The following is a 27,349-nucleotide window of genomic DNA, read 5'->3' as shown; positions in this document are numbered from 1 at the left end:
TAGCTTGTTTTCTCTTGTGTTCAGTTTTTTTGTTACTGTTTTTTAAAACTTTAAAAAATAGTTTCAGATTTACAGAGACTTTGCAAATTTAGTGTAGAAAGTTCCTGTATATTTTTCACCTAGCTTCCCTGAAAGTTAAAATCTTATGTGGTCATGGCACATTTGTTAAAACTAGGAAATTGACATTGGTACAGTATTATTACTCAGATTTTACCAGTTATTCCACCAGTGTTCCTCCTTCTGTTCCAAGATCCAGTACAGAATACTGAATTCCATTTAGTGTTCAGTGAGTTTTGATTGTGCATTCATATTTCCGGTAATTTATTTGTGGGAATTCATTGAGATCTGGGTTTAAGGTGAATTCTAGAAAGAATTTGTGTTTGCTTCTGCCATAAAAAGGCATTATATACCTGGCACCTCCTCAAACTTAAGAGGTTTTTTCTTTTCTTTTATAATCTTTTAATTATAGTAGTAATTTATCTTAGGACTTTGTGTCACACAGATAGTGTGGTTTCTAGTCCCAAGTTCAGGCTTTTGATCAGGAATCTCAGGTAATACTTCTTTTTTTTTTTCTTTTTTCTTTAAAGCCGAGGTCCAGACAGGCATGTTTTCTTCTGTAGGGCAGTTTTCTGTTTTAAAAATTCATCCACTGAGAATCACCTATTTGGAAGTATACCAGTTTGAGGGTGGAGAGTGCTTTTGATCTGACCTCTCACCTTTTATTGTCCCTACCTATGTTTCTTGTTGACTTTTCATGTTCTAAATTCACAATCCAAGTCAATGGTGAACTACACAGCTGCTGAACTATGGATGGTGGGCCAGTGCTGGCTTGTGACCTACTTTTGTATGGTTCACTAGTTAAGGATAATTTTTATCTTTTTAGAGCATTGTCAAAAAAGAAGAATTCTATCATAGACTGTGGCCCACAAAGCCTAAAATATTTACTCTGTGGTGTGTGACAGAAGTTTGCTATTCTTTGTCCTAAGCTATCAGGGATTGTCATATATTGTTGGTGCTAGCACTGTGTCTACTGGTAGATTAGTATTTCCTTGTGTTTCTGGCCCCCTACTATCCTGTCATCTACGCATTAAAAAGGCATTTAAAAATATATTAAACATAATTTTCTGTTTGTTGTATTGGAATGAAAGTCTAAATCTTTTATTTTTTAATGTAATTGATCAGTTTTCCCCTCTGTTTTGTTTATGGCTTCCATTTATTTATTTTAATCTTAAAACTTTCTTTAAATTGCTATATGGATGTAAATAGTCTCTTATTTATTCTTCCTTTTTTTTTTTTTTTTACTGAGAAAGGTGATAGCTAATTCACTCTTAAATTTAGAAGACTTTTTGTTGAATGCATTATAACTTAGATGTCTGCAAGAAAAAAGTCAATTTATATTCTAACCTAGTATTCCCATCTCACCAAATTCTCACTTATATTGTGTATGAACATTTATTAAATGCATTAAATTTTTTATACCAGAAATGACATTTCAGGGTTCTTTTTGCTTCCTTTTAAAGTCATTAAGATTGTTGGATGAAGAAGAAGCAACTGATAATGATTTAAGAGCAAAATTTAAGGAACGCTGGCAAAGGACACCATCCAATGAACTGTATAAGCCTTTAAGAGCAGGTAAAAATGTGTATAAATGACCTTCATTTGAATAAATTCCCAATTTGGACCCACATTTTTGCTTGATTAAATTAGGCTCAGTTGTAAATTCGTTTTTACCGAAACTGTTTTTCCTCAGTTTTAGTATAAAGATTAAAAAAGTTCACAAAAGTAATCTGCCAATTGTCAGAAGTACAGATTCTTAAGAAGGGTGTAAAGTGAAAAGTTAAAATGATCCTCCAACTTTCGTTTTCTATTCCAAGCTCTGTGCATATTTTATTTTATTTATTTTTTTTGAGACAAGGTCTCGCTCTGTCACTCAGGCCGGAGTGCAGTGGCAGGATCACAGCTTGCTGCAGCCCCAACCTCCAGGGCTCAGGCAATCCTTCTACCTCAGACTCCTGAGTAGCTGACACTGTAGACATGTGCTACCACGCCCGGCTAATTTATATTTTTTGCAGAGACGAGGTTTTACCATGTTGCCCTGACTTGTCTTGAACTCCTGGGCTCAAGTGATCCACCTGCCTCCACTTCCCAAAGTGATGAGATTACAGGCTTGAATCACCATGCCTGGCCCCTGTGCATATTTTAAAAACATAAATGAGAGCATATTACATTTATGGCTTTGTAATTTTTTTTCATTTAGTAGTGAATCCTGGGTGGTTAAAAAAAAAAAAAAAATGAGCTTTAAGTTATTTTGAGGCCAAATTTATGCTTCTTAAGACATTGATTATTAAGGTTTTGTGCTTGCTGAGATAAATGCTGTCTTCATGGTGGCTGGAGATTAGTTTTATTTATCTTTGTAAAAAGTTTGTATATTATTGAGATTTTTCTAAATATCTTTTTTTTAAGTCACATTGCTCTTTTGAGAGACGAATACTTTTAAAATAAATGGACCAATTTTTAGAGAGAGTGATTTCTTCCTACATTCATGAGTTGTAGGAGATTAATATTTATTAACTTTTATTTGGCAGGTAGTAACCACCAATTGTATTTCAAGGTATAGCTATGCTTTTGATTTTATAAGTGATTTTGTCATCTTTCCAAAAACGAGAACGAAAAGACTGTTAGGAGCTGTTTTTATTATTAAGTGAATTGGGATCTATAGAGGGGGAAGATAAGTAAAGTTGGAGACTAGAACTCAACATATAACCAGCCCATAAATGTTGCTGTTAGAATCACTTCTGTGCTCTGCAAACTTTTATTTTCTCCCAGAGGGAACCAACTTCAGAACAGTTTTAGATAAAGCTGTGCAAGCAGATGGACAAGTGAAAGAATGTTACCAGTCTCATCGTGACACCATCGTGCTTTTGTGTAAGCCAGAGCCTGAGCTGAATGCTGCCATCCCTTCTGCTAATCCAGCAAAGACCATGCAGGGCAGTGAGGTAAGAAGGGCACTTTGATGTGGGTTGTCATCTGCTTAAGAAAACCACATTCAAGCCATTTTATATAATGAACTGCCAATTTCTTATTGTCATCTTTAAAAAATGCAGAAATAAATTGGGGTTGTTATATTTAAAGTAGTATATAGACTGTGTAATAGGTAATTATACTAATATTAACTGTCCTGTAATAGTAACTTCCATTTATTGAATGCCCTTTTTTGAACTAAATTTTAGATACTTCATAGGTCAACAGTATTTAATTTGGGTTTTATAAAAGAGAGAAGCTTGGAAGTATAGAAATTTCCTGAAATGAAAGGACTGGGTATGGCCAGATACACAAATTCTTTATTTCTTACATTATTCTATACTCCCTTCCACCTTGTTTCACCGGGACTACCTTTGAAAGGAAGATTGACAAGGTGTGCATGTTAATAAATGGATAGCACCATCATGGTATTTCTACTGATGACAGGAAAGAGAAAATTGAATAGTAGGGCATCTGATTTGGAAAGTCCTAAAAGAAGAGAAAGTGCAAGTATAATTTAATGGCCTGTCACGGGGAGGTAGGGTAAGTTAGTAGGAAGAGATAGAGGTCCCAAATCTCTGCACAGGAAAACAAGCCAAAGGGCAAGAAATAACTGCTGAAAACTTCTTGAAAAAAGTGAATTTCCTGGGATAGTAAGTTCTGAAAAGTATGAGTTTTGTTCTTTATTTGTCTTTCCATAGAAGCATTTTATATATTTCATATATTCCAAGACCTACTGGATGTCTGCTCTGTGTAAGGCACTATGGTAGGTACATTGGAAAATTAACATACAAATTATACACAGGCTTTACCCTCAATTTATGATCCATTGTGGAATATTAGTCATGTACAAGGATGACTGTAATATAGGGAAGAAGTTTAAAAATGTCACAGGGAAAGTATAGGAAGTATGTTATGAGGATTTAGATGAAGTACTTAAATTTCAGTAATTTGGAATAGTTCTCTTCAGAGGCTTCTTAAGAGATTGGCACATTATGGGAACAGAGTGGATAGGCAGAAAAAGTAAAGTGTAGGATCGGAGAAGGGCTGAGTAGTGGCTGTGTCTAGAGAGTTACCCGAGGTACAGAGGATCTGCAAACACAGCTTTTACTCCTGATTTCTCGTGACAGAAGGTTTATAGACATGTTTAGAATGGCTGGAATCTGTTTTTTTTTTATTTATTCACCAAGTGTTTGAAGGCCTACTATTCCAGAACAGTGCTGAGTACCTTGGTCCCTAACATAAAGAGACAACTGCTCTGGGTTACCTTTAGTATAGGGTAAATGCACAGGTACTGGGCACCTCTCAAAGGGAAGAGAAGGCTACGTAGTTGAATGTGCATTGAACCTGAATCTAACGGGGGAACCCAATGGGACAAGGAATGTGAGTTGTTGCTTTGAGGACATAGGGGAGAAAAGGGAGGTGGTCAGAAGATTAACTTGTGAAGAACAAAGAACCCTAAGAAGAAACTGCAGACCCTTGGAACAGCAATAAATTCTGGTACCTTTTTAATTTTAGAAAAAGATCTCTGTTTAGTACTCTCTTTGTATTCTTTTTGGTGTCTTCTACATGACTCAGAATTATGTGGTTTTCGTCCTTTGATTCTTCTGCTTTCAGTAGAAAAGCAAAAATGGTTTGTGCTAAGCAAAATCTGCATTAGTATGCACTGGTTTGTTGATATTTTATTCAGTTGTATCAGTTTTATTAATCCTTACTTGTGTTACACAGGAGAAAGGAACTTTTATAGTCAATATGAAGTAATTTTATGGAAGCTAGATTTTCTTGACGGGGTAACCACAAAAATTTCAGTACTCTCTATATATTCGTTTGTCATGTGCCTTAATCAAATAAGGCAAGCGTCAGGTTTATCAAAGCTATTTCAGATGGTTGTCATAATAGTTGATGATGCATTTTAGCCAGAATTTTTATGATAAAAACTCAGTTTTTTGATTGCTGATTAGAGTGATGCAATGTACATGTTTTATTAAAAAGTCCAAGTTTGATGGTAGGGCTGTTTTTTCTTTTATTGTGAAGAAGCCTACTGTCTAGTTACTTATTTTCAGTCTCTTTGGGCATCTGGTTTTAGATATTGAGATACTCTGAAAAATTTTGCAGACTAGTGGTAATTTGTATTTAAAGATTTTTGTATTAAATACTTAGGATCACTGCTTGTGATTGGTTGCCTGTGATCTACTGTGGCCTGAAGTCTAGTCTATGGTTGGCTGGCCAAGCCTTGGCCCTAATGTATATAGTGCTGAGTCTAGCCAGAGGAAGGAACATCTATTTTTTTGCACAAGGATGATGTTCAATTATACTCAAAGTGTTACATCTGCTGGGAGTAATGGAGGGAGTACCTTTAAAAAAAAAAAACCCTTTACCTCCTTAGAGGTAGAGCATAAAGAGAATTGTTTAAAACTGTGTGCCCTCCCAGAGGAGTGCCTTTTTTGGATTCACAGACTAGTGGAGGATCTGCAAACACAGCTTTTACTCCTGATTTCTCATGACAGAAAGTTTATAGACATATTGAGAATGGCTGGAATCTGTTTGTTTATTTATTTACTTACCAAGTGTTTTTTGAAGGCCTACTATTCCAGAACTGTGCTGAGTACCTTGGTCCCTAACATAAAGAGACAAAAAACTCCTCTAGGTTATCTTTAGTGTAGGGTAAATGTATCAAGTTTCTGCGTTTGTTGCTGTAGACATAGTTGCTTATTTGCCTTTTCTGAAAATAAAATGACAAGGTTATAAAAGTAAAATAGAAGATTTCATTGAGGGCATTTCTTTCTTTCTTTCTTTCCTTTTTTTTTTTTTGAGACGGAGTCTTGCTCTGTCACCCAGGCTGGAGTGCAGTGGCGCAATCTTGGCTCATCGCAACCTCTGCCTCCTGGGTTCAAGCAATTCTCCTGCCTCGGCCTCCTGAGTAGCTGGGACTACAGGCATGCGCTACTATGCCCAGCTAATTTTTGTATTTTTAGTAGAGACGGGGTTTCACCATGTTGGCCAGGATGGTCTCGATCTCTTGACCTCGTGATCCGCCCCCCTTGGCCTCCGAAAGTGCTGGGATTACAGGCGTGAGCCACCGCGCCCGGCCCGTTGAGGGCATTTCTTATGTCTCATATTGTACTTGGTGCTGTTAAATGCCACAGAGGGTTTTAAATCTAAAACTGGGGTCAGGAACCTGTGGCTTGTGGGCCAAATCCAGCCTGCCTCTTCTCTTTGTGTGGCCTGTGAGCTAAGAATGAGTTTTACATTTAAAAAATGTAAAACTCTACTTTCTACTTCATTTTTTAAATGGCTGAAAAAAAGTCAAAAGAATGTTTTAATATGTGGGCATTATATAAAATTCAGATTTCAATGTTAATACATTTTTGTTGAAACATAGCTGCGCTCATTCATTTACACATTGTCTTTCACACTACAAAGCAGAGTTAAAGAGTTGCAACAGAGACTGTGGCCTACTTTTGGTCCCTTACCAAAAAAGTTTGTAAGTTCCTGGTCTGAAAGACAAAGTATTGACAACCTAGGTGATGCCATTCCTGCCATTCAGTTTGACCTCATCTCCTGTTCTGCCTTTTGTTTACTATGCTTCAGCCAGAGTGGCCTTTTTTTCTTTCCTTTGATCCTACCAAGCTTGTGCCTGCTACAGGACTTTCACATTTGCGTTTCCTTCTGTGCAGGGCTTTCTTCTCATTTCTGTGGCTATTACCTCTTCATTAGTCTCAGATGTCACCTCTTCTCCATCTTTGTCATTGTCTACCCACATTATTCTACTTTTGTGTATTTGTTTAATCCTCCCCTTTGCATATTTATTTAATCCTCTCTGGTCCCCAAATGAAGGAAAAGACTGTTTTTGTTAGTAATTGTGTCCATGGCATCTAGAATGGTACCCAAAACAAAAAGTATTTGTTTGAATGATCATCATTGGCAGCCTAACTTAATAAAGGGATACATTTAATTGCAGTTGAAAGATAGCTGGAGCTGTGTATAAGAAATAAATATGCTAGGATTCTAATTATTTATATACTTTGATAACATGTTAAACCTCAAATTTGAATTTATAAGAAAATTTAGGCAGTGGTTTTCTTATATCTTGGTCATTCATTTGTGGAAGCAGTTTTTTTAATTCATTTTCTACTTCATTTACTCTGTTAAAATGAGGCCAGTGTCATATAATCTGAAATATGTTAAACTAGTATACTACATATGATTTTTTTTCAAAAAGATGTTCATAATATAAGGGATCTCTATCTTTGTGTGGTAGTCCACAAGTTCGTTCATAAATTCATTGTTTGAAATGGCATTTTTTTCCCCAGAAAGTTAGAATTATTGCATTTTTGAATATCACAGGATTTGTTAACTATTTGGCCCTCTGTATCAGTCTGGTTAGAAAGCTTCTGTATCAGTCTAGTTGGATACCATGGAAGTTGCAGTTAGCTTTTCTTCCTAATCTAGGTAATATGATTGAATACTTACCCTTTGTTAGAAGTTATGTTGAACACTTTATATAGATTATCTCAGTCTTCACAACAGTCCTGAAATAGGTACTATTATGCCCATTTTGCAGTTGCGAAAATTGAATTTTCTAAGCAGTAACCTGTCCTTGACTGCACAGTAACTAAGTCCATTATGGTCTCTAAGGGAGTGTAGTCAGAGTTGAAGTGTTTTTTATTTTCTATGTAATTACGTTTCACTTTGATAGACCATTAGTTCATTTGTTTCCATCTTCAAGTTTTGACTTAATCTTGTTTTTTGAGTGTGTAAAAAATGTTCATGATTCTAAAGGTACATGCAGAGAAGCCTCATTCCTTTTCCTTCTACTTCTTTCCTGTATACTTCCTTTACGTAACCATATTTGTTAGTTTCTGGTTTGTCCTTACTGATTTTCTTTTTGCAAGAACAACAACAAACAAAAAACCCAACCCCCCCAAAATTATGCATACATATGTATACATATATACATATTATGTATGTGTATATTTATTTTCTGATTTTCCTTCTGTCTTACTCAAATTGCAGCATACTATATATGCTTTTATACCCTTTTTTTCTCATTTAATAATATGTCCTGGAAGTCACTTGGAAGGAAACTTATTCACATCGTCTGATAGCAAGTTCTACTAGGTCTTTAAACAGACTTTGTCATATCTACCCATGTATGATTCCTTCTCCACCTCCTTCCTTTTAGTTTCTGTGGTTTGATGCTTTCTAGACTCTAGGAATCATAATTTCTTTCTCTTTCCACAGCCTTCTCCCCTGAACCCTCTTCTTTTTCTCCTTCCCTTTCTCCTTCCCTTCCCCCTTCCTTCCTGTCTTCTCCTCCTCCTCCTTCTCTTCCTTTCCTTTCCTTCCATTTTAAAATTAGGATGTTTAGGAGATAGGGATGTAAACGAGGCCAAAAAGGAAATTCACCTACATTTAGCAGAAGCCTCGAGTCTGGTCTTCACAAAGGGATGTTACTTTGGACGTTCCTATCAAGGAGCTAACTAAGACTGTGGAAGAGAGTAGGATAGGAATTTTTAGAAACAGGCAGTTGGTAGGGGGATGCATGGGAATTGGAATTGCTGCTGGTAATGAGAAAGACGGGGTGGAGACGAGGCTCATGATGTCCTTTTCTTCCTTTGTCTTTCTGCCAGTTTTCTTTCTATGAGCATCACTGGGGCAAGCAGAATAGGGAGATTGGATTGATGTTCTTGGTGGTCCTAGCAAAGTATGAAGAGATGAGTGAAAGGGGCAGCTCGAAAGTGCTCATTAGAAGGCACTTGAACACTATGAATATAAAGGGGTATTTGTGAATCAGGTGGGTATAGGTCAGAGAGTGTCTTGACTGAATACAAGAGATAAATCTCTGTTGTGTTTTTGTATTTTGTTTTGAGACAGGGTTCCTCTCTGTCACCCAGGCTGGAGTGCAGTGGCATGATCATGGCTCACTGCAGCCTTGACCCCCTGGGCTGAAGCAATCCTCTTGCCTCAGCCTCTGGAGTAGCTGTGACTGCAGGTGCACACCATTGCACCCAACTAATTTTTTTTTTTAATGTAGAAATGGGGTCTCACTTTGTTGCCTAGGCTGGTCTCGAACTCCTAGGCTCAGGTGATCCTCCTAAAGTGCTGAGATTGCAGGCATGAACCTCTACATCTGGCCCAAAACTCTTAATGATATGAAGAGAGGCACAAGAACCCTCTTTCCTTTTTCTCTCCCAGTGTATAAAATTAATGTGCTATATACCTTTATATCTGTATCTTTCTCTATTTCTGTCTCCATCTACCATGCTTGTTTCATAACTATCTCTATTTCTATCTTCACCTCTGTTTCTCTATATCTCTATCTCTCAGTCTCTCTAGGCAAAATAGGATATCTACTTACCTAGCAAAGTCATACCTTCCCCTGCTTCACAGCCATGATTGGGAGGGAGTAGAGTGTAGAGTGGCTAAGAGATTGGTTTTGGAACTAGTCAGACTTCGGTCTCAAATTTCACCTCTGCCCCTTAGTAGCTGTATAACCATGTCACTTAATTTTTCTGAGACTCGTTATCCCTATCTTTGGAGTAGAGGTCATAAATATATATACCCCGTGGGGTATTGTAAGGAATATATAAAATTATATTTCTGAAGTGTTTAGCATGGTGCCTAACACATAAGAGTTCAGTAAATTGTAGCTGTTGGTTATTATTAATGCTGCTTTTGTTTTAATATGAGTCAACTGAAGGTACAGTGTCTATCTATATAAACCTGACGTTCAATTTATATTTGGCTCTCTGAGAAATCATCTCTGTCTCTCAGCCCAAATGAACCTTTATATATTATTTCCTTCTTGAAATTGGCTTTTTTTTTTTTTTCAGTTAAACTAAGGTGTCTTTTTTTATTGTTTAGGTTGTAAATGTCTTAAAATCCTTGTTGTCAAATCTTGATGAAGTAAAGAAGGAAAGAGAGGGTCTGGAGAATGACTTGAAATCTGTGAATTTTGACATGACAAGCAAGTTTTTGACAGCTCTGGCTCAAGATGGTGTGATAAATGAAGAAGCTCTTTCTGTTACTGAACTAGATCGAGTCTATGGAGGTCTTACAACTAAAGTCCAAGAATCTCTAAAGAAACAGGAGGGACTTCTTAAAAATATTCAGGTGAAATTTATATATTTAATAAGATCTATGTTTTAAAAATTTCAGAAAATGTATGTCTGGACTAAACCTATATTCAATTAGAAAAATGACATTGGAGAATATCTGTAGTTAAGAGTAGAACTTAATACATGTATATTTTGTAAAATTAAACTTGGCACATCAGTTTTATTTACATCTATGAAACAAAGTCACTTCTTTTTTGTTTTTTTTTTTTTTTTGAGATGGAGTCTCGCTCTGTCGCCCAGGCTGGAGTGCAGTGGCGCGATCTTGACTCACTGCAAGCTCTGCCTCCTGGGTTCACGCCATTCTCCCGCCTCAGCCTCACGAGTAGCTGGGACTACAGGCACCTGCCACCATGCCTGGCTAATTTTTTTGTATTTTTATTAGAGACGGGATTTCACCGTGTTAGCCAGGATGGTCTCGATCTCCTGACCTCGTGATCCTCCTGCCTTGGCCTCCCAAAGTGCTGGGATTACAGACGTGAGCCACCACGCCCGGCAGAAACAAAGTCATTTCTATGGCTAAAATGTTGCATATTACTTAGGAGTGCTTGATCCTTCAGATATTTTTCATGGTTCCAAGTTTTTAATAGCTTTGGTTTTTTTTGCATATGGGAGGAAAATCGAAATTAGTTGGAATTACTGATGCCTTTAATTATATGGCTAACATATGTACGGACTTCAGTCATTTTTTAAAAAAATAATGCAAACTAAATATGTTGAGAAGTTTGAAGTTAATTTTCGTGTTTACAAGTAGGTAGTTTGGACTGACAAAGACTTGAAAGTTTGCCCTTTTAATAGTTAATGTGCAAAATTAAACATATATTTCTACTCCTAAACATTGTATCTATATATGATATAAAATATTCCAAAAGGTAAAATAATTTTCATTTTATATTTTTTGCAAGTGTTATATACTAATAGAAATCTGTGATCATTATTGGTTGTTTTGACTCCTATTTGATTTTTGAAATTTTTACTTAAAGATTTAAAGCATAATGAGGCTTCAAAAGAGTATACTAGGTATTTCTAGTAATTTTGCATATGTATTTAATTACATATGATTTTCATAATTGGAAAAGATCAATAAAAATGTTATGAGCTATATTAATTTTATAAATAAATGTAAATACATACATCTTTCTTTTAACAAGGTCTCACATCAGGAATTTTCGAAAATGAAACAATCTAATAATGAAGCTAACTTAAGAGAAGAAGTTTTGAAGAATTTAGCTACTGCATATGACAACTTTGTTGAACTTGTAGCTAATTTGAAGGAAGGCACAAAGGTATGAAGTACATGCAAAAGGAACCATAGCTAGCAAGTACAGATGTGAATGTATAGTTTGGAAGTTAAATGGTATTTCCAGTTGAACCAAATTACTCTTTGCCTGGAATTTTAGCTTTAATGCCATTGCCTCTGCAAAGTTTATTATAGGAGGGAGAAAGCTTAATGAAGGTGGCAACATTTCATGGGAACTTTGAAGAATGAATTGCGTATTTCAACTGGCAGAAAAGGGGTATAAATATTCCAGGTAGCAGGAATTAGCAGAGATGTCAATGACACCTTTTTAAGGGATAGTAGGTTGACTAATTTGATGAATTTTGAGGGGACAGGAGTAGTCAAAGCTGATTTGTGATGGAAAAGCTGGGGGACATGACTTTTATATTCTGTGTGGTGGTTTGCTGAGGACAGACTTGTGGCCTGCCCAAGTGTCAGAAGGCTTACCGAATATCTAAGTACTTTCTTGCCTTGTCCTTTAAAAAGTTTAGGGAGTTCACTTATATTTCTTTTTACCAATTTGTTTTTGAGGGAACAGTGATTTTTAAGTTTTTTCAGATGCATAATTCCTTTTGGTACTTAACTTCATAATAATCACTGAATAAAGTTACCTTGATATAAATACAGTAAGTAAAAGGTAAAACCCTCTGAAGAGGGTGAAAATACCGCAAAGCCTTCCGAATAGAGAGGATAGTAAAATGCCATTTTAATTTGGTTTAAAATGCTTTGTTTAAATAGGTAAGCTGAGAAAAACCTCCAGAGAGCCTTTAGAAGTTCTTTTAAGGGTTTCTGAAGTATGCTTGCATTTCTGTAGTGAATTTGAAAACCTAATCCTTCCACTTAAATAGGTTTAATGTTATTAAACAATTGACTTTTCTCTAGGAATTAGGAAGATTTTCATGATCATGAAACTTTTAACTTGTTACATTTTTGATAATGTTCTGTAAAAATGATTTTATTATTTTTATTTTCTTTAGGAGTCTTAGATCATATTTAATATTAAGTTGTTGGGCCTAGTAAATTGTATGAATGTATCTCATGCAGATCTCAGTTCTTCGGCTTTAACTATCATTGACAAATTAGCTTTAGATCACATTACTGTCTGGATTAAAAAATTGTTCTTGTTCATTACTTGTATTTGTTCTTTGCTTATAGTTTTACAATGAGTTGACTGAAATCCTGGTCAGGTTCCAGAACAAATGCAGCGATATAGTTTTTGCACGGAAGACAGAAAGAGATGAACTCTTAAAGTAAGTCTGTTTTGTGTATCAAATTGTACTTAAAGAATTTAATTTTAAAAAATCATGTAGAGACTTTTGGTATGAACTTGGTAGTATGAGATAGCAATTTCCCTCCTTTTCTCATGGAAGAAGGAACTAGATAGAGTATTTTACAAAGCAACAAGTAAACAGCTGCACAATCTGGGAATGGAAGGATGAAAAGAAGCAGAAACTCTAGATGCAGGAAGTACAGTGAGGTCACAGAAATGATAAAACAGTTCAGGTGGCAGATCTCAGGAAGTGCCAGTAAATACAAGCAATTTATTTTGAAGTGGCAAATAGTTCCTTACATAAAACTAGAGCTATAGAACAGGGAGGAGACAGTGTGAATAGCTCAGAGAATACCAGCAAAATCACTTTCAGAAGGAGGCTGCTGAGAAAGCAGGGCCGGTTAACATACGACTCATTTCCTGCTGAGTAATCAATACAGAGTAGCACAGCGCTGATAAAACGTGAAAAACATTAACAAAATTTAATAAAACTTCATAGATGAAGAACACTTACCAAAATAATATTGTCACAGAATAGGTGAAAATTATGAGCAAACATCTGACCATGAACTAAACAAAAACAACAACAACAACAAATATAAGAAGGCAGTCATTCTAAGGCTGGGGTCCCCAGTCCTGGTGCCATGGACTGGCACTGGTTCATGGCCTGTTAGGAACTGGGCTGCACAGTAGGAGGTGGGTGGCAGACAGGCAGGCGGCTGGGCGAGTATTACTGCCTGAGCCCCACCTCCTGTCAGATCAGCCACAGCATTAGATTCTTATAGGAGCGCAAACCCTTTTGTGAACTGCCCATGTGAGGGATCTAGGTTGTGCGTTCCTTATGAGACTCTGACTAATGCCTGATGATCTGAGGTGGAACAGTTTCATCCTGAAATCATCTCCCCGCTCCCCTGTAGAAAAATTGTCTTCCACGAGACTGGTCCCTGGTGCCAAAAAGGTTGGGGACTGCTCCTCTAAGGAACACTTTGAGTAGAAATTCCAGAACTGCAGGAATATGGTAAGAAAACAGAAAGTGATAAGATGTGAGGTGTCAGAATTCAGGAAAGAAGTAGAAGGGAAGAATAAAACCATGACATGGAAAAGAGCACAAAGGGCGAATAAACACTGAAGAACACACAGGAACACAGAGTAGAAATGAGGAAATTAAAATGAAACCAAAGTCAAGAAAGAATTAGAAAGGATTAGAGAGCAGATGGGCACAGAAGATCTAATATAGGCAAAACAATTTCTCTCAGAAGAAAAACCAGACAGAACAGTTATTTAACGTTCTGTAAACAGAACACTTATTTAATGATACTCAAGAACATTTTCTTAAAACAAGTGAGGGTTGTTGAAAGAGGATATCATATGGTAGGGGAAAATGGTCAAGAACTGTCAGCATCAAGGCATATAAATTATTGGCCTTAAAAGATAATGGCAGAATCCTTTAGGCAGTCAGGCAAAACAATCAAGCCAGGTTATAAAAAGGTGAAAAAAATTAGGCTGGCAGCTCTGTATGCCAGAAGAGAGTGGAGTGATTGCTGTAATCTCAAGGATAGTAAATATGAGCTAAAGATTTTATATCATATAGTAAATACATGCTAAAGATTTTGTATCCAAACTGTCCTTCGGGTACATAAAAAGCCATATATTCATTAGTAATAAAGAGCTGAAAGAGTCTTATACCGATGACCCTTTCAGCCAACTAGATCTTTATTCATCTCTCTGTTCATATTCATTCACAGAGAATGAACATGTTCATGTTCATTCACCTCTCTGCTCATGTTCATGAGAGAAGTTATTTTCTTCTACCCCTAAGAAAGAGCAGGTTAGTTGTTTTTAGAATATTTCTACTAAACCTATAAAAAGCAAATAATTAGAATGTTTTAAAAATGGTTCTAAATGTTTAAAAAAAGGTGATTTTTTTTTTTTTTAGATGGAGTTTTGCTCTGTTGCCCAGGCTGGACTGCAATGGTTCAATCTTGGCTCACTGCAACCTCCACCTCCCGGGTTCAAGAATTCTGCCTCAGCTTCCCAAGTAGCTGGCATTACAGGTGTGTGCCACCATGCCTGGCTAATTTTTGCATTTTTAATAGAGACAGGGTTTCACCATGTTGGCCAGGCTGGTCTCGAACTCCTGACCTCAGGTGATTGGAATTACAGGTGTGAGCCACCCCCCCCAGCCTAAAAAAAGATGAGTATTCTCCATATTAGTCTTAATGATGAAAAAAACCTAACAAAGATTAATGCAAAACAATCTACAGACCAGTTTCAGTTATGAATATGGATGCAAAAGTCCTAAATAATTTGCCAGTAATAGTCACCAGGATGTTAAAAAATAATTATTGACCAAGGGGAGGGGGGCATTTATTCCAGTATTCAGTATTCAGTGTTTTCACATCAAAGGAAAGATCACAGGTTTGTCTTAATAGATGAGGCAGAAGCATTTGAGAAAATGAGTGTTCTGATACTGAGTAAAGTAAGAATAGATAGAAGATAGATGCTTCCGTAACATGAAAATATATATATGTATGTGTGTGTATATATTTCTGCCCAAAACTCAGTATAGTGATTAATGGAGAAGCACTATAAACAGTTCCCTCTGAAGTCAAGAACAGACAACAAATGTCACTGTCAGCACTATTTTTAAATACTGTACTGCAGTACCAGCCAAGACAATCACATGAGAGAGAAATTAAAAAATTGGAAAGGAAGAAGTAAAACTAGCACTATTTATAGACATTATGATTGTACAACTACTTGAAAACCCAAGAGAACCCCAAAACTCTGCAAATAATAAAATAATTATTACTGAAGTTGTTGATCATAAAAATAATTTGTAGAAATCAGTGGCTTTCATGTAAATAAACCTATGGAGGATAAGATGAAGAGACCCACTTACAGTAGCAAGAAAAAGGATAAAATATAAAATATAAGTTTGTCATATATGAGACCTATGTGAAGAAAACACTATTTCAAGGACACAAAAGAAGGCTTGAGCAAGTTAAAAAACATGTTCTTGGATAGGATGACTCAACTTCATAAAGATGTCAATTCTAAGTTAACTTATGCATCAACTGGGTGTGATGGCATGCACTTCTAGTCCCAGCTACTAGGGAGATTGAAGTGGGAGGATGGTTTGAGCCCTAGAGTTCTAGGTTGTAGTGTGCTATGATTGTACCTGTAAATAGCCACTGTACTCCAGTCTGGGCAACAGTGAGACCCTATCTCTAATAACAAACATAAATAAAGAAATAAACATACGCGGCCAGGTGTGGTGGCTCACGCCTGTAATCCCAGCACTTTGGGAGGCTGAGGCGGGCGGATCATGAGGTCAGGAGATAGAGACCATCCTGGCTAACACGGTGAAACCCCGTCTCTACTAAAGATAAAAAAAATTAGCCAGGCGTGGTGGCAGGCGCCTGTAGTCCCAGCTACTCTGGAGGCTGAGACAGGAGAATGGCGTGAACCCGGGAGACGGATCTTGCAGTGAGCCGAGATCGTGCCACTGTACTCCAGCCTGGGTGACAGAGTGAGACTCTGTCTCAAAAAAATAAAAAATAAATAAATAAATAAACATATGCATTCAACATGCTTTTGATTAAAAAAAAAGTCAGCTGCTTTTCATTTGGAATTAGACAAGTTGATCCTAAAGTTCAAGTAGAAAAAGAAACAAGGTCAGCCAGGAAAACAATAAAAAGAGTAGTGAAGGGATACTAATTCTACCAGATATTAAGGTATATAATACCATCTTTAATTAAAACACAGTGGTACTGGTACATGATTAGACAAAGACAGAATAGAAAATAGAAATAGATTCAAATACATATGTGAATTTAGTGTAAAAGATCTTCAACCAACCAGAAGAGGTTGTGGACAACTGCCCAGCCATTTAGAAAATAAAAGTTATCTTTATACCAGAGTAAGTTCTGAGTGGACCACACTTGAAATTTGTAAATGAAATATAAGGTGTAAAATAGAATGGAGGAGAATTTCTTAATAAAGCTGGGATGGGCAGGATCTAATAACTCCTACTTAAAATCCAGAAGCCATTTAAAAAAAAGAAAAGAGTAAGTTTCTTGTAGAAATACGATAAACAGAGTCCGGATATGACAAATTGGGAATCCAATATTTGAAACTTATTCACAGGCAAAAGGCTAATTTACTTTATTTAGAAAAGAACTCCTAGAAATGAACTAGAAGAAAACCCAATAGAAAACTGAGGAAAAGATGCAAACAGAATTTTGGAGACAAGGAAATACAAATGGCTCTTAAATAAATGAAAAAAAAAATGAATACCCTCATTCATTATAAAATACAAATTAAAATTAGTCTGAAGTAATATTTTTCAGATTGGCAAGAATCTGAAAGTTTGATAACATGCTTTGTTGTCACATGTTGGAGAAATAGATTTCATACATTGCCGTGAGAATACCCAGTGGTGCAATCCTTGTGTTGGGTAGTTTAGCTGTGAAGAATAAGACTACAAATTCAAACATCCTTTAATCCAGCTATTCTGTTTTTGGGAGTCTATTCTGAGGATATATTAGAATATGCTAGAAATGACATATTTATGAGCTTATTCATTTCTATATTGCAAATAGCAGTAAAAAAGTAGAAACAAATAAAGTGACCAGGGCTGGTGAAGTAAAGCTATACTTGTATAGTGAAATGCTGTGCGGCTATTTTAAAAAACAGGATGTTTTCAATTTACTGATATGGAAAGATCTCCAGGATAGTTATGGTAAAAAGACACAGAACAGTGTGTAGAGTATGCTTTGTGTAAAAAGGAAGAAAATAATAAATATGGAAATTGGCTTGTTTACGCACAAGGAAGCTCTGGATATTCTAAGGAATAAAGATTGGAATATTGTCATTTAAAATATTTTATATTTCATATATCTAATTTAAAAATCAGGTTTGTTGTAAACAAGTGTATATTTTATTTACACTTGTCAAGTATTTTCAGCTCAGTGATTGAAAGGTGAATGAAAGATGGAAAAGTAGGCCATATAATATTAGCTTTTGAATATCTGAGAGTTTATTTTGTTAAAGTCATTGTTAATACTCAAGGCCAAAATCCTTTGAAATCTTACTGGATATAATGTATACCGGAAAAGTATACATAAGTGTATATCTTGTTGAATGTTCACAAACTGAGTACACCCAGGCAACCAGCACTTAGATCAATACACAGAAAATTCTCAGCACCCTAAAAGCATTTTTAATGCATCCACCCAGTCAGTCTGTCTTTATCTTTCTCTTCCAGGGAAACCGCTATCCTAACTTGTAAGAACATAGATTAATTCCTCCTGTTTTTGCATTGTATATAAATAGAATCACATATTATGTACTCTTCCATGACTGGCTTTTATTCTACGTTATATTTGTGAGATTCATCGGTATAGTTGTATGTATTTGTAGATCTTTTATTCTCATTTCTGCATATATTTTATTATGTGAATATGCAAGTTATTTATTCTACTGTTGAATATTTTGAGTAGTTGCCAGTTTTGAGCTTTTATAAATAGTCCTGGCATGAATGTTGTAAGTCACTGCTGTCCAGTATTGCTGGTAGCAGTAAAAATATGGAAACAAGTCAAATGTCTGGTTCTGGTTAATTAAATAAAACTACATCTATATGGTGAAGTACTATGCAGTGACATATGCAATTGAAAATGTAAAATTTGTAGTAGCCATAGTTAAAAAATAAACAGGTGAAATTCAATATTTCATTTAACCCAGTATGTCCAAAGTATTATTATAACATATAATCAATGTAAAATTACAAATGAGAGATATTTTACTTTTTTTCACACTAAGTCTTAGAAATCTAATCTGTATTTTTTTTCTTTTTTTTTGTGAGATAGAGTCTTGCTCTGTCGCTTAGGCTGGAGTGCAGTGGCACGATCTTGGCTCACTGCAACCTCTGCCTCCCGGGTTCAAGCAATTCTCTGCCTCAGCCTCCTGAGTAGCTGGGATTACAAGCGCCCACCACCAAGCCCAGCTAATTTTTGTATTTTTAGTAGAGACGGGGGTTTCACCATCTTGGCCAGACTAGTCTTGAACTCCTGACCTCCTGATCCACCCACCTCGGCCTCCCAAAATGCTGGGATTACAGGCGTGAGCCACCGAGCCCGGCTTAATATGTATTTTATACTTACAACACATCTCAATTCAGACTAGCCACATTTCAGATGTTTGATAGCCATGTGTGGCTAATGGTTACTGTTTAGACAGTACATGCTTTTGGTGAGCATGTTATATGCAGTGCTGTTGGGTATATATCTAGGTCAAAGGGTATGTGTATGCTTAGTTGATATTGTCAAATAGTTTTCCAACGTGATTGTTCTAATTTATATTCCTCCTAGCAATATATGAGAGTTCTGGTTGCTCCACGTTTTTGCCCTTAGCTATTCTGCTGGGTTTGTAGTATTATCTCATTGTATGATTTTAATTTTCATTTTCCTGATGACTAATATGTCTTTTTTGTATACTTATTAGCTGGAGGCTTTGCTTTTTAATTTCTGTTTTCATTGAAATCTTTCATCAGAAATTTAAAGTGTTTAAGAATGAATGTTTTACTGTGCGCTTTACTTTCTTTTTACTAATGGTTTGAATACTACTGTCGTGTTGTTGGGCATAGTACTGGTGGCATTTTATTTTATATCTTTTTGCTCTTTCACATTATTGGTTTTATTTAATAGCATTGATTTATATCTTTTATAAGTGGCTAGGAAATTATCATTTGCTCTATAAATGTGTTATTTACTGCAACTATCCCTAGAGTTTATCAAAGGAAAAGAAAGGTATTGTGTTAAAGCTTTATAATATACGTATATATTTTAGATATTTCAAAATCTGGCCTTTTAGAATTTTGATATTGATTAAAAACTTATTTATTTTATAAGCAGTTATTTACTTATATTAAGAAGCATTTTTTTTTTTTTGATGAATGTATACTAGTTTTCTTTATGTCTGGAGTGACTGGGTTACATGGAGTGCATTTTACCTTAGGTATTGTTTATTGTGATTTTGGGATAAATTTCAATTTACTGTTAGAGGAGACAAAATTTTCTAATTTTTAATACTAAATTGTAATAGTATTTTCAGCAATATATCTTTCATGAGTTTACCTTAGTGACAGGTAATGTGTTATCTTTTAATATAAAAGAACTCAATGCCACATTTCTTTGAATATCTTCGGAACATTTTTATCTAGAAATTTGCATAATGGTTTGCATAAAAGGTTAGCCTTTTCACCTGTTTTATTTTGTATAAACACTGATACAGTGATTAAAACATTAGCTACATAACTATGAGTCATTGTAGTTTTCTGATAACTTTTAGATAGATGATGTTAGGAGTTTTTTAAATCCAGGGACTACCTTTTATTAGAGGGTGGGCAGTCTTTTAGGATTACTTGCCCAGTTTGATATGTTTCTTACTCTAGCTGTAACTGTGATCTCCGAAAATGTTTACTTTTTCTCCCTAGTCTTCAGAAATAGAAAAAAGATACAACTTCATTTTATTAAACAATAGGAAGAAAGAGGATTTAGATTCTAGTCAAGAATAAAAATGTAGTTTTTTTTTTTTCAGTTTTTGTTATATTGATAAATAATTACACATATTATGGGGTACATGTGATACTTTGATCATGAATACAATGTGTAATAATCAAATCAGGGTAATTAGGATATTCACATTTGTGGGGCACATGTGATATTTTGATATAGGAATACAATGCATAATAATCAAATCAAGGTAATTAGGATATTCATCTCAAATGTTTATCATTTCTTTGTGTTGGGAACATTCCAAATCTTCTCTTCTAGCTATTTTGAAATATACAATAAATTATCATTAACTGTCATCACCCTATGGTGCTATTAAACACTAGAACTTATTTATTCTCTCTGACTGTATTTTTGAACCTATTATCCAGCCTCTCTTCATCCCCACCCCTTACTCTTCCTTGACTCTAGTAATCATCGTTCTACTCTGTCTCCTTGTTTTTAGCTCACACATGTGGATGAGAACATGCAATATTTGTCTTTCTGTGCCTGGCTTATTTCACTTATCGTAATGTCGTCCATTTCCATCCATGTTGCTGCAAATGACAGAATTTCATTATTTATTTTTATGACTGAATAATATTCCATTGTGTATATATACTACACTATATCCATTTATCTGCTGATGGACACTTAGGTTGCATTCATATTTTGGCTGTTGGAAGTGCTGTAATAAACATGGAAATACAGATATCTCTTCAATATATGGATATCCTTTCTTTAAGATATATACCCAGCAGTGGGATTGCTGGATCATGTGGTAGATGTAGTTTTAGTTTTTCGAGGGACCTCCATGCTGTTTTCCATAGTCGCTGTACTAATTTGAAATGTAGTATATTTTAAAATACCATCAATGTTTGGAATTCATTTTCTGTGTTTCATGTATGAAGAAAAGAAAAGCTGGTATTTTATGTGTGTTAATTTTTTCTATCATGTTAATTTTTAACACTCTGTCTTTGATAAGGGACTTGCAACAAAGCATTGCCAGAGAACCTAGTGCTCCTTCAATTCCTACACCTGCATATCAGTCCTCGCCAGCAGGAGGACATGCACCAACTCCTCCAACTCCAGCGCCAAGAACCATGCCGGTTAGTAGGCAAATACATATTTTAAACAGAGGTTTTACATTAATGATGATTACTTGTTCTAACGGATAAAACATGATTTACATAGGAAGGATCTAGTGGTTACCACCTGCATCAGGTAAACAACCTTCTGATATTTTGCAATATGTAGAACACAGCATCGTTCAAGAATTCTTGACAAAAAAATGCTTAACCTGAATCTAATCAAGCCCTTAAACTTTCTGTTTACAGCAAATAAAACAAATGATAAAATAAGAAGTTAAATTATGCTATTAGGAAACAATTGGACAAATCTATCACATGGGACATTTATATGAAATAACTGAGTTGATCATTTCTAAAAGTGAATGTCATAGATTTTTTTAAAAAGAGGCATATTCTAGATGAAAAGAGATGAAAGTTTCCTTATAATCAAATGCAGTATATGAACTTTATTTGCTTTTGGTTTATAAAAATAGCTATATGAGCTTTTTTGTGTTAATTAGGAGAAAATTGAATTTAGAGTGGATATTTGATGACATTGGGGAATAGCATTAGTTTTTTAAGGATGAAAATAGTATTGTGATTATGTGGGAGAATATCCTTATGAGAACTTGAATGCTGCAGTCTTTAGGGCTAGTGTCATGAAGTTTGCAACTTACTTTCAAACGATTCTGCAACTATATATGGATGTAGTTATAGATAAAGCAGAAATGGCAAATGTTAACAGTTGTTGAATTTCATTGGTAGATGTGTGATTATTTTATATACTATTCTTTTAAAGTTTTCTGGTGTTTGACATTTTTCATATAAAGTTTGGGGACTAGGAGGAGATGATGGTAGTAAACAGTACCTGTGCTGTTTCCTTCCACCTCAAATGTCCAACCACTGGAGGAAGCAGTAAATGACTAAATATATTAGGCACCAGGAAAAGAGCAGTGGCTATGGAGTTTCTACAGATTGGAGAATTATTCAACTATGATATATTTCTATAGTAATAAGCTGGTATTTAAGAATAGGAATTAAAAATATATTTGGTTGGATTCTAGAGTTTCTGATATGTCCTTATTAATTTTAATTAATAGCAATTTGAGAGAAATATGAAACATTTTATAGTCAATGCTGACTTTTTCTTATAGCCTACTAAGCCCCAGCCCCCAGCCAGGCCTCCACCACCTGTGCTTCCAGCAAATCGAGCTCCTTCTGCTACTGCTCCAGCTCCAGTGGGGGCTGGGACTGCTGCACCAGCTCCATCACAAACGCCTGGCTCAGCTCCTCCTCCACAGGCTCAGGGACCACCCTATCCCACCTATCCAGGATATCCTGGGTAAGGCTGCAACATTGTGTATCCCAAGTTGGCTAATGTTGTTTCTAGGCTCTGGCTAACCTGTTAAAAACAGGGTTACCCCTTCTCCAGATGAAGGTGTCATGAATGAATAAGCTACACTGTCAGCTTATCCAGAAAAGAAAATAATGTTATGGTCACTTACATGAATAGGATAGCTATTTCCTAGGCTTTTAAAATTTATGTTTTTATATTTTGCATATTGGGTTTATATTAAATAATCTCTTCTGTATTACAGAGTTCAATAGGTGTTTCCTTGGACTTTAGGTGATAAACAGGTACCTTTTCTGAGCGTAGCATAGGAAAACTGATAAGGCCTTGTTTACGTCCCTATACTTAGAATACTTAGCATTTAATAAGCAGTTGAATAGAAATTTATCTAATTATGGGTTGCACTTTCTTAAAGGTTAATCTCTGTGGTAATTTCTTAATCTTAAAAATCCAAACATTTGACTACCTTTTAAGATGTGCTCTAAATTTTACCTAGTAAGTACATGTTGTCTGCCAAATATTAGAACTTTATAAGTTGTAAATTTATGTACATCAAAGTGAATATTGAATATTGTGGAAGAGGAATGTATTTAGATGACTAGTTTTGCCACGTTAAAATGAAGGGTCTCCATTTTTTTTCTTTCTTTAATACTTGAATATTTAATCTTATTTTCTTCAGTATTTTTTTTTTGGATAGTATTAAACACTTGGTACTCTTTTGTTTTAATTAATAACAGGATAGGAATGCTTTTTCTCTGACAAGTGCCTTGAAACAGTTTTTTTCTCTCTAGACTAAAAAATAGAAATGACTTTCATGAAAAACGTAGTTCTAGAATAGTTATTGTTTTATTTTTTAGTATTGATTTACCAATCAAGATTTTTTTGTTTTCTTCTCCCTATCAGGTATTGCCAAATGCCCATGCCCATGGGCTATAATCCTTATGCGTATGGCCAGTATAATATGCCATATCCACCAGTGTATCACCAGAGTCCTGGACAGGCTCCATACCCAGGACCCCAGCAGCCTTCATACCCCTTCCCTCAGCCCCCACAGCAGTCTTACTATCCACAGCAGTAATATGTCTGCTCAGCAGCTCAGCTGATTCAGATCAGAGGGAAAGAAATACCAACCCTGCAATAAGTGTACTAAACTCTACGCTCTGGTTAATGTAATGTACTCTCCTGGACTGAATGCAGTGTATAATTTCTGTCTACAGCTAGAAGCTGTGCCCCAGTTCCACATTTGATTACACATGTGAGATTTGCTGCTGTTGCAGTATAAACACTAGGTATAATAGGATTTGAAATTGCATTACAGTTCATAAAAATTGAAAATGAGAAATTAAACCTGCAAGTGAAACATTTGAAACGATTATACTTTCTACATAAGACACGGTTGGGACATCAGATGCTTACAAAGATGGTTTAAGTATGGATACTCGAGAAAATTAAGTTTTCTTTCTTTTTGGTTTATTGATTTGGTTTAATTTCCATTATGCTATTTTGCATAATCAAGGCACTGTAAATCTTATAATTTTAAAATAAATTACTTAAGAACAGTTGTCATTGTTATGTTTTGTTATTGATTCTCATTACTGTCTAATTTTTTTTTCTGGTATTAGTCTCATTTTGTATGTATATAAGTTAAACAGATACTGTTTTTAAGTGCATGAATAGTACAAGTTATTATCAAGGACGTTTTACAGGGAAACCAAAAGAATAGTATCATAGTTTATCTTTCGTATGCTGATGAGTAAACGATTTTTGACATTTATTTTAAAAAGTCCTATAATGTGGAAGAAACAAACAATTGCTACCAAAGATTCTTCAAATAAATATACAAATAAATGTGTATATTTAATGTTTTATTGTTAGCTTCTCCAGAAAATTGATGCAAATTCTGGTAATAATTCTTGGATTTTTTTCCCATAACCTGGTTAAAATAAATACGCCATTGGCAATACTTCATAATGTAATGGAATTGTTTGAGGAACACTTACTGTACCCTCTTATCCTTTTTTCCACCTTACTGTGTTAACTTAGTGACATTTAATGCCCAATATGTATGAATAGATATAAGCCGTTTAATTTTTTTTCCTTAAAGATTGGACTATTTTATAATTCAAGGAGCATACAAAACAATGGTTGGGAACATATGCCAATTCTGGAATAGGCTATGTATTTAATATTAATCTCTGCAGTTAGGATATCTACTCACTGTGTAAACCTCAGTAAAAATAGTGAAGACTTGCATCGTGGAATGAGAAAATGAGAAAGGAGTGAGTTGTCTAACATCAACAGTGGAATCTGTTTTGTGTGAGGTTCATTTCTGAACACATTAGGTGTATGAGCAGATTTCCAATGAATCTATTTATGTTATATTTTCTGGGTTTCAATGCTGACCTTTCTTGCATTATTGTTTCATTTTAATGATAGTGTTACTTGTCCCACTGTTGTTTTCATTGACAGTTTGGATTTATATTTTAAATGTTCGAATGAAAGTATGATTGTAAAAGGGAGTGAATTGATTTAAAAATATATGTATATTTTAAACTTTGTTGTGTGTAGGAAACATGAAGGCATGTTAATATAAATGACCTTTGATTTCATGGAATATTAAAGTTGGTTTAAAGTCCAATAGTTAAACCTTAGCAAAAATAGCTTTTTACTTTATCAATTGCTAAGATTTAATACTTTGGATTCATCAAAGTGTGACATGGGCTTGTTTGACTATTCTGTGAGTGGCATTTAAGTTCCACATTCTTATTTCTTGAGGTACTTTATACTAACATAAGACACTCAGTGAGAGTTAGAGGTATTACAAATTGCTAGTTTATAATGTCTTACTAATGCCGAAAAAAGGAAAAAAACAAAATTGGCCTGAATATTCTCTTGGGGAAAGAGGGCACCAAAGAAAAGGGTAAGTGCATCTGAGGGCCAAAAGAGATGTATAAGCCTTTTAGCCCATTCCCCATGCTGGGCCTGCTCACAGAGCCATAGGAAGATCATTCAGAAACTAGGAAAGGAGGCCCCCACAGCTGCTCATGCCACACAGCACACCTGACTCACTCGGCTCTGTTAGTGTAACCTTTTAAATGTAGCAACCCAAACCCTTTCCCTCTTGTCAGTTCACTCATCCTTTAGTTTCTTTTTGATCACCTGTGTCTGGGCACAGACAATCACGCTAATTGCAGCCCTTTACTGCTGTTAAGGATAATACTGTTGATTTGGAGTTGGAAGGGTACTACTCTGTGGTTCAGGTGTGTTGTATCCATGTTTATAATTAGGCTTTATTATCTTCCTAAACCAAGGAAAGGAAATCATCCCCAGACCATTTATGTTGGGCTTTGGAATACTATTTTAAACTGGATTATACTTAAATAATGAAGCTCTGCATAGAGGAACTAGTCAGAAGTGGGGAAAACACTGCCTAATTTTTATCAGTCTGGTATAAAGTATTGATCTAAGAGAAGTCTCCCTGTGCCCCTTGGTCTTTATTCTCAGTTAATAAAAACAGTCACATGTCACCACAAACCAATCAATCTTTATGAGATATTCCTGTATCCATACCCCAGCTTGTTTGCAATTTATAAACCTCCCCTTCAAAACTAAGGAGTTGCAGAAAAAAAGAATGGATTTCACAGAGCCTTGTGTCCCCAAAGTTCTATCCCAGTCAGCAGTCTTTATAGTCCAAACAGATTATAAAAAATGTTTTCCATTTGAACATTACAGTTTGCAAAAGTGCTTTTATACATTTTCTAATTTCAGAAACAGGATAATATAATTTGTTAAGTAGGTTTCAGTTTGCTAATAGGGATTTTTAGTGTTTTGTTTTTTAATTTTCAGCATCTCTTGAAGAATCTTGCTACAGCCAAATGGCATCTCACTTTTTAAAGATGTTTGCAAATTAGTTGATTCACAGTACAGAACAAGGTATAAAGGAAAAAACCCTGCTAGGTAGTGTTATAATTGCTGGATTAAAAATAGACTTTAGAACTAACAGGTTCATTTTAGGATTTACATGGAAGAGCAAAGAAGGAAAAATTATATTTTTAAAGAAAGAGAATATTCAGGCTTTATTTCTGGTATGAAGTTTATATTTTTTAAAAAAATCCTATATTATCACACCAGAGATTTTAGATTCTTTTCTGGTTAGAAACATTGCTGGTAGTTGGATTATATTTTTATTGTATTCATTTATCTTAGGGGGAAAATTGTAAAGAAACAAAAAGGTCCAGATGAATGTATCCTAGAAATAAAAGTTGAAAGATTCTTACTTCTTTGGAGTATGAATTCTTATTTAAAGTGTTTATTCTTCAACTTTATAGTTTCCATTATTTCTTTGACAAATGGTGAATTGGAAAATGTAAAAAACCCACTTTGACTAAATGCATGAGACTACAAAAGGAAGATAGTGTTTAATTTTTTTTTTTTTTTTTTTTTTTTACACCTGCAACCTGATAATTTAGTGGTCATGGATGGGCCATGTTTTTCATTGCTTATGTGATTTACTCTAGGAGTATTCTTTTCAAATACCACTTTTTAGGTTAATTTTTGGAAATGATCAGCAAGATTACCATAATAATCAGCTGATGAGGGGAGTGGGGGTGGGTTCTGCTGCAGCCCGAGTGAAGATGACCGAGAAGCTGTGTGCTTGGCCTGCTTTACTATTTACTACTACCACAGG

General features: G+C 35.2%; 1 protein-coding gene across 2 annotated transcripts in view; it reads left to right on the top strand.

Moving 5' to 3' along the window:
- Positions 1-26,938, top strand: part of PDCD6IP (programmed cell death 6 interacting protein) — a 71,127-nt gene extending 44,189 nt beyond the window's left edge. For both annotated transcript variants that reach the window (XM_012497865.2, XM_003256838.4), the window contains exons 11-18: positions 1,521-1,632; positions 2,827-2,996; positions 9,889-10,137; positions 11,291-11,425; positions 12,574-12,668; positions 21,227-21,350; positions 22,466-22,653; positions 23,566-26,938. In XM_012497865.2, the coding sequence (XP_012353319.1) occupies positions 1,521-1,632; positions 2,827-2,996; positions 9,889-10,137; positions 11,291-11,425; positions 12,574-12,668; positions 21,227-21,350; positions 22,466-22,653; positions 23,566-23,740 (1,248 nt within the window). In that variant the 3' untranslated portion in view covers positions 23,741-26,938. The remainder of the gene's footprint in view (positions 1-1,520; positions 1,633-2,826; positions 2,997-9,888; positions 10,138-11,290; positions 11,426-12,573; positions 12,669-21,226; positions 21,351-22,465; positions 22,654-23,565) is intronic.
- Positions 26,939-27,349: the final 411 nt, after the last annotated feature.

This window comes from Nomascus leucogenys, chromosome 4, assembly GCF_006542625.1.
Source record: "Nomascus leucogenys isolate Asia chromosome 4, Asia_NLE_v1, whole genome shotgun sequence".
NCBI lineage: Eukaryota > Metazoa > Chordata > Mammalia > Primates > Hylobatidae > Nomascus > Nomascus leucogenys.
This window is presented reverse-complemented; position numbering and strand designations above follow the sequence as displayed.